Source organism: Schistocerca americana, chromosome 1 (genome assembly GCF_021461395.2).
Source record: "Schistocerca americana isolate TAMUIC-IGC-003095 chromosome 1, iqSchAmer2.1, whole genome shotgun sequence".
NCBI lineage: Eukaryota > Metazoa > Arthropoda > Insecta > Orthoptera > Acrididae > Schistocerca > Schistocerca americana.
In genome coordinates, this window is record NC_060119.1 from 880,777,149 (window position 1) to 880,789,363 (window position 12,215).

A 12,215-nucleotide genomic window follows, 5' to 3' on the forward strand; every position below is an offset into this window, starting at 1 on the left:
CTGCAGACCACCGACTGCATTCCATTTATTATTATACGGGACTTAACTGTCACTGACGTTATGGAACCAACAATAGGAGCTGATCTTCTGTCACAATACCATCTTTTACCAGATGCAACCAATGCAGTGTTACTGGACTGATTGCAGTGGGTTTTCATTGTGATCCATAGTTGTATAATGCCAAGCTAATACAGTTGTGTGACAAGGAGTACGCTGCATCGTTCAGGTAATATCAAACCTTGACCATTTCACCAGGTGTCCTTACAAACATGGCACGTGACATGGTACAGCATATAGAAATCACAGATAACCCACTGGTGTCTTTTACACTCAGAAGACTGGCACCTGATCATTTGGCCATCTCTAAAGCAGAATTCAATGCAATGATTAGGTAAGGCATAAACCAGCCATCAAGTAGTCCATGGTTGTCTGCATTGTGCCTTGTTCTGAAGAAAGGAAGAGCTTTTAGCCTGTGCAGTGACTACCACACACTCAATGCAAGAACTGTGCCTGATCGATACCCTGTGCCTTTGTTATGCAACTATAATTATATGTTGCAGGGCGCAAGAATGTTCAGAGTTTTGGACTGCGCCAAGCCACATATGCAGATACCTGTGGCCAGAGAGGACATTCCCAAGACAGCAATAATCACTCCATTTGGACTCTTTGAGAACAAATTTATGATGTTTTGGTTACATAACACAGCACCACTGAACACAATAACCATGCCGGTTGGCACAAACTTCACAGCAGACGCTACAGTATCGAGACACAAATCGAAGGCAAGTGGAAATACAACTGATGTAGATGCAAGAGGAGTTACAGAAACAAATAGAAGAGCTACTAGTGAAAATAAATATGCAGAACAATAAAGAGTCAGTTCCACAATTAATGGGAGAAAACAGGTATGCAATGAGTACTGGGTTTGATGACACAGTAACAGTCAAGCCATGGATGAAGGTATAAGTTCCGCAGTTCTTATCAGATAAAGTGGAGTGATGGTCTGCCATGCTAGGTCTGCAGTTTGTGCAGAATGACATGACTAATGAGAGCATGAAATTTGCAGTGACAGCCAACAGTCTTGATGGTAGAAAAGCAAGTATAGCATCAGATGTCATACTGAGACTGCCACCAGACCAACAGTATTACCATCCGAGAAAAACCCTGATCAGCCAGCTGTGCAAGCGAGTGTAACAATGACTACAGTTAATCACACATCATGAACAGATGAGGAACAGAAAACCTTTGGAAACCTGGCACAACTTACATGGCATTGTCAGATGTAATGTTGTGGTAGGTACGGATGGCACAGCTACCAGTAGCAGTAAGAGTGGCTGTGGTCACATATTAAGAAACAGACATAACTTCATTGACTGCAATAGCTGAAAGAGCATACCTAGCACAGGACTGATCTACCACATCGAGTATGATGAAAGCGACTAAGGAAAGCGACAACCAAGAGACCACACTGATATGAAAATAACATTACACAGAAATCACTAAGCAAATAGACAGTCTGAAAAAGCAGGTAGATGTACTGCAAAAGGAGATAACAGCGCTGATGTGAAATAGGAGGAGTACGACCAAATGAGACACTAACAACAGAGATAAACCATTTCAGTGAAAGCAACAAGAGCAAGTTTGTTGGTACCAATGACATTTCGGTGAATGATACCAATGTTTTGGTGAACAAACCACAAGATATACATCCACATGTATCTACCCAACCAGAGTCAGTGGCCAGCAATAGGCACAGCAGCTCACAGAAGACAACAGAAATGCCACAAAAAAAGAACCAAGGACATTGCAGCCACCCTGTGAGTAAGTAATCGATATAACTTCCTAAAGTGGTCATGTAGTTGTATGTGAGGCATCACTGGAGATATAGCAAGAGGACCACAGTAGTGAGAGTTGATTTAAAAGTGCAACACATAACACGGTCACCTCATTAAGACTGTATCAGTCCAACCGATATTGGAATACCCAAAACATTAGCACCTGACTTTTTTGATCCGGCATGAAAAAGGATAACATGTAGAGAGCCTGCAGAAATTATTGCAAATTAAATGCACACACAATTCTTGATAAGTATCCAGTGTGGAATATTGAACATTTTGCCAATGGGCTAGTGGGGGCAAAATATTCAATCACAGATTGCAAAAAAAGGTTACAAACAAATACCCATAGTAGAAGAATATGTGACAAAGACAACAGTAACAACTCCATTTTAATTATTTGAATACTTACAAATGCCACACAGATATGGCAGGATATTATAGGTGAGTCCTATGGGGTTATACTGCTGTTTCATGTATTACAATGACATTTTGGTATTCTCTGGTAGGCCGCTGGTACCCGGGGAACATCTCAAGAAGGTATTTGAATGGATTATCGAGTATGGCATAGTTGTCAACAAGGCAAGTGTAATCTGCGACAGAAACACTTAACACTTCTCAACCGTGCAGTGTCAGTGGCTGGCATTCATCCTATGATAGACAAGTTTGATGTCATAAAGCACATAACTCACCCAACTAATTATCATCATTTAATAAGATTTCTAGGTGTTGTAAAGTTCTACTGTTCAACAATACTAGAAGCAGCCAAGATGCAAGCACCATTGACAGCAACACTGGCAGGAAAATATACCTCAGGACGATGACTGCTGCCATGGATGATAGAGGTGCAATTGTCTTTCGACCAGTTTAAAACCAGCTTAGAAAAACAGCTCTTTTAGCCCACCAATTTCATGAGGCACTACTAGCAATGGTGGTAGAAAAAAGCCAACAGGCAACTGGAGCCACACTCCATCAGTTGGTGCCAAAAAAAAAAAAAAAAAAAAAAAAAAAAAAAAAAAAAAAAAAAAAAAAAAAGGGGGGGGGGGGGGCAGCGAATAGGGTTTTTCCTGTGCAAGCTCGCAGAAGCACAGGTCAGATGGAGCACATACGACCACAAGTTGCTAGCAATTTATGAAGTGATAAGAAATTTTTGACCATATGTGGAAGCAAAACCATTCACCGTATATATGAATCATAAACCAATAACTTTCATTTTCGGTAAAAACAAAGACAGCTCCTTGAGGCAATACCAACAGCTGGAGTTCATCAGACAATTCACAACAGATTTGAGGCACATTAGAGGAGCTGAGAAAGCAGTGGCCTTCTTTTGCATGCATTGGAGCTATCACACATAAGGTTGATTATGAGTAACTCATCAAAGCACAGGCCACTAAGGGACAATTGCAGGACCATTTAAAAAACAGCTCTACCAGACTGCAAAGATTAGATTAATTATTCATTCCATAGACCCATAAAAGAGGGAATCCTCCTGGGTGTGGAACATGTCAGATAAACACATTACAAAAATGTAATTAGAAAAACTTGAGTTTCATTAAGTTTCATTAATTTTAATGATCCTCAGTCAATAAACAGTAAAATTAAATTTAAACTTCTAATATTTACAGGTTTAATTCTTACATCTGCTTTCATTAAATCCATCATTCAGACATTTGCTAGTTTCTTGCCTATTACAACCAAGTATTGTCAAAAATTAAAGTACATTATTCATTTCACTAATTAAACACATATGGCCAGGAGGCAGGGGGGTGAAGGTTCAACTTTGATGTGATATGTCTCAAGATTGACCCAAACCTTTCATACCCTGGGGGGTTGCACAAAAAGTTATTTGATAGTGTGCATAGCTTGGTGCACCCTGGAATGAACACAAGCATGAAAGTCATGACTGAGGGATTCACAAGATCCAGCATTAAGGACTTCCGTAGGTGGGTGAGGGAGTACATATCATGCCAGCAATGCAAGGTGGGCAGACATGTGCATAAACAGGTCAGACAGTTTCCAGAGACAACAGACCAATTCTCACACATACATTAAGATACTGAAGGAACACTGCCCACCTCTGATGGGTATCACTACTTGCTGATTGCCATAGATAAGCATATTCAATGAGCAAAGTAGTACTGACTGCAGATATACCAGCAGAAATGATGACAAGGGCGTTTTTATTGACATGGATAATGCAGTTTGGTTGCCTGCCACACAGTCTGACTCAGCCATGCTCCATGAGCTATCCAATCTGTTTGGATTTTGACACCATCACACCACAAGCTACCATCCATTAGGTAATAGGATGGTGGAGTGGTGGCACAGAACATTAAAGACCACACTTATCTGCCATGAAAACAGATGGACCTCTGTGCTGCTGCTAGTTTTGTCAGGCCTCTGAACTGCATGCAGAGCAGACGTTGGAGGTTCTGTAGCAGAGATGGTATATGGAGAGACTTCACACCTGCCGTCAGAGTTCTTTTCAGCATGCTGAGGAACATAAAATGTAAATTTAACATATTTGCCTCAACAGGTGCAGAATCATGTTGCAAAGTTTGTCCAACTCCAGCATCACATTATGGAGATAACAACATTTTCATCCACAATGATTTGTAAACATGCTTGCACATTATGCCATGGACAAACACAGTACACCTCCCTTTGCAACCATCATACATCAGGCTGTATGAAGTATTACAACATAATGAGCATACTTTTTGGATACAGTGTAACAGCAAGCAGCAGATGGTGTCAACAGAACATGTGAAAGCAGTTTATATTCTCACATCAGATGATGAGGCAGTTCAAGAGGATCAGACAGCACTGGCACCCTGTACAGGGTGCAGAAGGAGAGAAGCAAGCAGAGGAAACATAACTGCTGACCCTCCAGACAAGCCAACAGGCAACAACAGAGACTCTAATAATTCATAGCAGGGAAATGGGAGGTGTGCATTTCAAATACCTGCACATTCCAGGAGCCCCACTCTACTTTCCCCCACTCTACTTTCATTTTTCAACAAGATGACACTCCTCCATATTTCCACAATTGTGTGCAAGATTACCTGGGCGCTGGGCTTGAGATTTTGTGATTTTTTCTTGTGCATTTCCATCAAAGATAGAGTTTATGTTCCAGCTCTACCACAGAACCTCTTAAGACTCTTGACGGAACATCGCAACAGGTGTTCTTAGTATCAATTGTGATGTGATGGGTTGGGTACAGGCAGACTGCTGATTAGATGTATGCCATGTGACCAAAGGGTTGACACACAGAACATGTAAACATTGTGAAAAAGCTTTGAGAGTTTCTCTTTTACATGCTGTATCATTTTTTATGTTGTTCTTGGCCATTTATCTGTACTGATTTCATGAACTGTTTTATGGGCTTTATGTATTTGTTATTTACTGTACCTCATTTATCTACATCTTTGCTTCTTATTTAAAGCTGAATATATGATTTTATAATTGTAAGAAATGAAACAGTTTTCATGGCTTGTTCAGTATCAGGAAGGAAATCAAGACACGTTTTTATGTAGGAAACTCCCTCAGAAACCCAATGAATATATAAATTCATCACATAGGTAAGAACATTAAATTATTCAATGAAGTTTAAGACACAGCTTCGGATATGAAACAGAAATATATCAGCAGGAGATTAATAAATGTATAAAAGAGATATAAGATGCAACAACTGTAGAACATGACACATTTTGTAAGTTTAGTTATTGTAATACTGTTATTTCTGACATTTATAAAAATTTGATGGTTCCATGTAAGAAAATGCAAATAAAAATAAATAAATTCTCGGGATTCATGTGTTATCTGTTGTGCATTTATGATAGGCAACACTTTATTTTAATTTTTGGAACAATGGGTCATTATTTGGGCAGGGGAAAGGAAATAAGAATTTGGAAAAATTAGCAGAAAGCATTTTAAAGAAAGAAATAAGTCATTCAGATAATATCAGACATAATTCAGGAATTGTGAAGCATACTATTAAAATGGAATCAGAAAATACTGGACTATGGAAGACAGCCGAGCAGAGGAGAAGAAAACTACAATATTACTTTCAGGATAGTTATGTGATTGAAAAGTTTATTGGAATAACTCAGTATTGGACAGTCACATAAAATTAACAATGAGGAAGAGGGGCTGTTACAAATGTCTTTGATTATTAATATGTTGAAAACTATGAAAAATACTAAAGAATTAGAATGAGTAAAACTTATGATGACTGAAAATTTTCTGTATATGTTGTTCTTATCTCCAGCTTTTAGATATTGCATGAAAGACATAACAGTTCCAAAGAGGGTGTGATTGCAAGTTTGACTGGCTTATTCCACATCTGCAGCCACAATATGCAAAACACTTTGAAGTGTATGGCAGAGGGTACTTCCAACTGAATCATGTATTAGGGTTTCTTACACTTCCATTTATGTGTGGACCATTGGAAGAATGACTGTTTACATGCCGCTGTGCATGCAACAGTTTGTCTAAACTCTTCTTTGTGATCGCAGTGGGAATGTTACATATGTGACTGCAGTATAATCCTCAACAGCAGTTCTTGAAACTTTGTAATTAGCTTCTGTGGGGTGGCTGATGTCTGTTTTCAAGCATCTGCCAGCTGAGGATTTTTCAGCATTTTTGTGATGCTCTCTTGTGGGTCAAACAAACCTGTGACCTATTTAGGACAGGTCTCACAAATGTATGCAATATTCTCAGATTTTTTTTTAAAAAAAAAGAGCATATTTGGGCTATCAGTTGTACAATTGTGTTCATCCTCTACCAGTTTAAACTATTCCAGTCATGTTCACAGGAGAAAATCAGTATACTTTTTCCCGTGAAGATAATTGTAATAACCAAAAATGGTAAAGAATAAACACACAATTCTACATTTGATGGCACAAATATGCTTTCAAAATATCTGACAGCTGTAGACAATCACTTATGAAATGTTCTATTCTGGGATGAGTCACTTAAGTTTCATTTCTCAAGATGTGTACCATCTTCTGTCTTCTCTCACATAGAAGTGGTCAATATTGCTGAACATATATGACTCCTGTAATTCCAGCTGTTATCAGTCACAAGCCTAGCTGACCCGATTATGTAAGCCATAACTTTCTTTTACCTGTGGTGGTACTGACCACTAAATTTTGTTTCCTATCCCTGAGAAACATTCTGCCCAGAACATATCAGCATTCTTTAGCCAAATTCTTTATTGATGAAGTAGTAATTGTTTTAATCAGTGTGTATTTGAGAGACAAGGCAACTGTGTGTAGCAATAAAAATATTGTAACATCCTTATCTCTTGTTCAAAGTTCACACTTGGGCACCCCTCCTCTATGATACCTTGAAAGCATTATTCTGCTCCACTTGTTTCCCATTCCAATCGACAGCTGTAATTGGCTCTGAAACTTCAAAATTGAGTGCATCCGAGCTATTGACGTCTGGATCCCGAGCTTGTAAGGTGTAAAATATAGTACCAGGAACTGCATCTTCTGAGATCTGAAATGACACAGTAATTGAAAAATTAATGCATAAATTGGAATGCAAACATTAGTACCATGAGCTACATTAAGAAGGTGAGGAAACCATGCTTAAAAGAGAATGGATTAAAACTGGCAACAACATGGAATTGTTAAAAGTCAAATCTCAAGATTTTTTTACATATAAATTCCTTAGTCAAGAGCTACAAGATTAAAAGAAAAGAGAGAAATACAGCATAGATACAAAGATATCACAGGTACAAAAGGCAGGGCTATATCACCTTGGGTCCAAGTTAGCCTGGAATGATTATGAGAAGAGACTATTACACATCTAGGAGATAAAACTGTAAAAAACCTGAGGTCCTGCCTTAATTTTTAAATTATTGTTTTTAGAATTGCTAGAGAAAAATCAGAAACAATGAAACCCATCACAGGGTACATTATAATCAGAAATGAACATAAACTTCTAGTAGATTTCCTGTAAAGTTCTCTACATTATCCTCTTTCTTAAACCCATCTGTTTTACATCTTTATATATCGTGGTTAAGGAATAGGAAATTCTGCATTTTCTTCTTGGAGATGAGTATGATTCATATCCAATGAAACAGTATTATGGCACATATGAAACTGCTTACACAAAACTTACCTCTGCCCTTTGTGTTGAAGGTTCAAAAAATGGATCTCTATCATTGCTATTTATGATACTGATGGTCAGAGTTGTGGTTCCTGTAAGTGCAGGTGTACCTAAAATATATGAAACAAAAATCAGTCATAGCTTCACACAAAAGAAAATCTGCAGCAGAGAAAAGAAAAAACTTCTATAAGATAGGTACTAATGCTGTATTACTTGTTTACATACTTTTTCCTTAATAATTCTGAAAATTAAACACTTCCGTATTTATTGGGAGAATTGTTCAGTTATCTACATCTAGAAGTCGAAATCCATCATTTTCTAGATCTTGTTCTGGTGTTATGTAAGTGTCGAATTCTACGTCTATAAAGTCTGAATATTCATATCTTCAGTATCATACTAAGCCAGTATTAAGGCATACTGAAAGTCATAATAAACATCTTATTCCAGAATCAAGTGTACTGCAGATGAATTTACTCTAAGGCCTCAGTTCAAAAATTCTGAAAAATTCATAATTTCACACCAATGATGAGCTGGAGTGAAATGTTGTTGGCATCCCTGCACACAACTGTGTTTAATGTGTAACTGCTGGAAGTTTCATTGTTGTATGTCCATTAGTTATTATTCAGTACTGTATTGAGGAGACTGTTGTGTCGCACAGTTTGTGAATTTTGAGATGGCAGAGTTAGTGGAGCAATGTGTCGGCATTAAACTTTACATGAAACTCAAGAAAACCTTTACGGAGACACACCAAATGATGCAAGAAGCCTATGGAGATGAGTGTTTAAACCATACTTGGTGTTACAAATGATTCACACAGTTAAAAATGGCCAGAAGGAAGTTAAAGATGACCCTCGTTCAGAACACTCTTCGATGTCTACCTAGATGCTCATGTCGGAAATGTCAATGAAATTTTGCATGCCAATGAAAGACTGACTGCCTGAGAGACTGCATAAAAATGTAACATTTCAGTTTGATCATGTCATGAAATCCTGACACAACATCTTGGAATGTATTGTGTTTCCACAAAGTTCCTTCCAGAGCTCCTGAGTCAGGAACAGAAAGACCTTTGCCTTGCAATCTGCGATGAGCTTTAGGATTGCACAAAACAGAATGAAGTGTTTCTTAAGAGAATCATAACTGGTAATGAGATGTGGTTCTACAGTTATGATGTTGAGACCAAGGTTCTATCTTCACAATTCATCGGGAAGGGTTTTCAAAGATAAAAGAAAAAAAGCTCATCAGGTCAGGTCAAATGTCAAAGACATGATGATAGTTTTCTTTGACTTTGAAGGATTAGTTCATCATGAATTCGTGCCACAGGGACAAACTGTTAATCAATGGTTCTATACTGACGTGTTGCAATGCACGTTTGAAAATGTGAGAAGAAAACGGCCTGAAATATGGTGAAACAATTCATGGCTCTTGCCTCACGATAATGCACCCGCACATTCATCCCTGTGCTGCGCCATCCTCCATACTCTGCAGACCTGACTCCTGTGGACTTTTTTTATTTCCAAAGTTGAAAATCCTGCTGAAAGGAGGAAGATTTGCAACAATGGACGAGATAAAAGAAAATTTGCAGACAGCACTTCACATGGTCCAGGAAGAGGCATACCAAAACTGCTACTAAAGTGGAAACAGCATTGGGAGCGGTGTATCAATTGTGGAGGAGAGTATTTTGAAGGAGACCATGTCCAATAAGTAAAAGGTAAACATTCAATTCAATAGTGAGCAAACAAAAAATAATTGAAGCAGCATGTTTGAAAGATTAAAAGCAAATATGTCTAATACATAAGAATTGGCGACAACAACTATATCTGGAAAACTTCTACACGCCTGGGATGCTAAGTTGTGTGTTAGAAATAGGAAAATCATCCTGTTTATTGCCCAGTGTGAAGCGCATCCTCAAAATACATTATATCTATGTCATACAAACAGTGCTTTTCCCCCCTAACTGTTACAGTCACCTTCACACACTCCACCAAGGTATTACAAAAGGCCAGAAACAAAATACAAGAAGGCTCCTGTACAGAAGACACTGGTCTGTCTTCATATTACAATGAGAAAGGTAACAATTTTGGATGCTATACATTTTGTAGGAAGTGCTGGGATTTGATGTGGTGTTGTTGTTGTCTTCAGTCTTGAGACTGGTTTGATGCAGCTCTCCATGCTACTCTATCCTGTGAAAGCCTCTTCATCTCCCAGTACTTACAGCAACCTACATCCTTCTGAATCTGCTTATTGTATTCATCTCTTGGTCTCCCTCTACGATTTTTACCCTCCACGCTGCCCTCCAACGCTAAATTTGTGATATCTTGATACCTCAGAACATGTCCTACCAACCGGTCTCTTCTTCTTGTCAAGTTGTGCCACAAACTACTCTTCTCCCCAATTCTATTCAATACCTCCTCATTAGTTATGTGATCTACCCATCTAATCTTCACCATTCTTCTGTAGCACCACATTTTGAAAGCTTCTATTCTCTTCTTGTCTAAACTATTTATCGTCCATGTTTCACTGCCATACATGGCTACACTCCATACAAATACTTTCAGAAACGACTTCCTGACACTTAAATCAATACTCGATGTTAACAAATTTCCCATCTTCAGAAACGCTTTCCTTGCCATTGCCAGTCTACATTTTATATCCTCCTACTTCGACCATCATCAGTTATTTTGCTCTCCAAATAGCAAAACTCCTTTACTACTTTAAGTGTCTCATTTCCTAATCTAATTCCCGCAGCATCACCCGACTTAATTCGACTACATTCCATTATCTTCATTTTACTTTTGATGATGTTCATCTTATATCCTTCTTTCAAGACACTGTCCATTCCTTTCAACTGCTCTTCCAAGTCCTTTGCTGTCTCCGACAGAATTGCAATGTCATTGGCGAACATCAAAGTTTTTATTTCTTCTCCATGGATTTTAATACCTACTCCGAATTTTTCTTTTGTTTCCTTTATTGCTTGCTCAATATACAGATTGAATAACATCGGGGATAGGCTATAACCCTGTCTCACTCCCTTCCCAACCACTGCTTCCCTTTCATGTCCCTTAACTCTTATAACTCTTATAACTGCCATCTGGTTTCTGTACCAATTGTAAATAGCCTTTCGCTCCCTGTATTTTACCCCTGCCACCTTTAGAATTTGAAAGAGAGTATTCCAGTCAACATTGTCAAAAGCTTTCTCTAAGTCTACAAATGCTAGAAATGTAGGTTTCCCTTTCCTTAATCTATTTTCTAAGATAAGTCGTAGGGTCAGTATTGCCTCACGTGTTTCAACATTTCTGCGGAATCCAAACTGATCTTCACCGAGGTCGGCTTCTACCAGTTTTTCCATTCGTCTGTAAAGAATTCGCATTAGTATTTTGCAGCTGTGACTTATTAAACTGATAGTTGGGTAATTTTCACATCTGTCAACACCTGCTTTCTTTGGGATTGGAATTATTATATTCTTCTTGAAGTTTGAGGGTATTTCACCTGTCTCATACATCTTGCTCACCAAATGGTAGAGTTTTGTCAGGACTGGCTCTCCCTAGGCCGTCAGTAGTTCCAATGGAATGTTGTCTACTCCCGGGGCCTTGTTTCGACGCAGGTCTTTCAGTGCTCTGTCAAACTCTTCATGCAGTATCGCATCTCCCATTTCATCTTCATCTACATCCTCTTCCATTTCCATAATATTGTTCTCAAGTACATCACCCTTGTATAGACCCTCTATAAACTCCTTCCACCTTTCTGTTATCCCTTCTTTGCTTAGAACTGGGTTTCCATCTGAGCTCCTGATATTCATACAAGTGGCTCTCTTTTCTCCAAAGGTCTATTTAATTTCCCTGTAGGCAGTATGTATCTTACCCCTAGTGAGATAAGCCTCTACATCCTTACATTTGTCCTCTAACCATGCCTGCTTAGCCATTTTGCACTTCCTGTCGATATCATTTTTTAGATGTTTGTATTCCTTTTTGCCTGCTTCATTTACTGCATTTTTATATTTTCTCCTTTCATCAATTAAATTCAATATTTCTTCTGTTACCCATGGGTTTCTACCAGCCCTCATCTTTTTACCTATTTGATCCTCCGCTGCCTTCACTATTTCATCCCTCAAAGCTACCCATTCCTCTTCTACTGTATTTCTTTCCCCCATTCCTGTCAATTGTTCCCTTATGCTCTCCCTGAAATTCTGTACAACTTCTGGTTCTTTCAGTTTATCCTTAAATTCCCACCTTTTTGCAGTTTCTTCAGTTTTAATCTACGGTT

The 12,215-nt window shown here is 38.5% G+C and overlaps 1 protein-coding gene across 1 annotated transcript in view; it reads right to left on the reverse strand.

Moving 5' to 3' along the window:
* The window catches only part of LOC124614330 (cadherin-87A), a 698,834-nt gene that overhangs the window by 128,374 nt on the left and 558,245 nt on the right, over positions 1–12,215 (reverse strand). Inside the window, exons 19-20 of the mRNA XM_047142934.1 lie at positions 7,968–8,065; positions 7,185–7,340 (exon numbers count right to left, since the gene is read on the reverse strand). Of these exons, the coding sequence (XP_046998890.1) occupies positions 7,185–7,340; positions 7,968–8,065 (254 nt within the window). The remainder of the gene's footprint in view (positions 1–7,184; positions 7,341–7,967; positions 8,066–12,215) is intronic.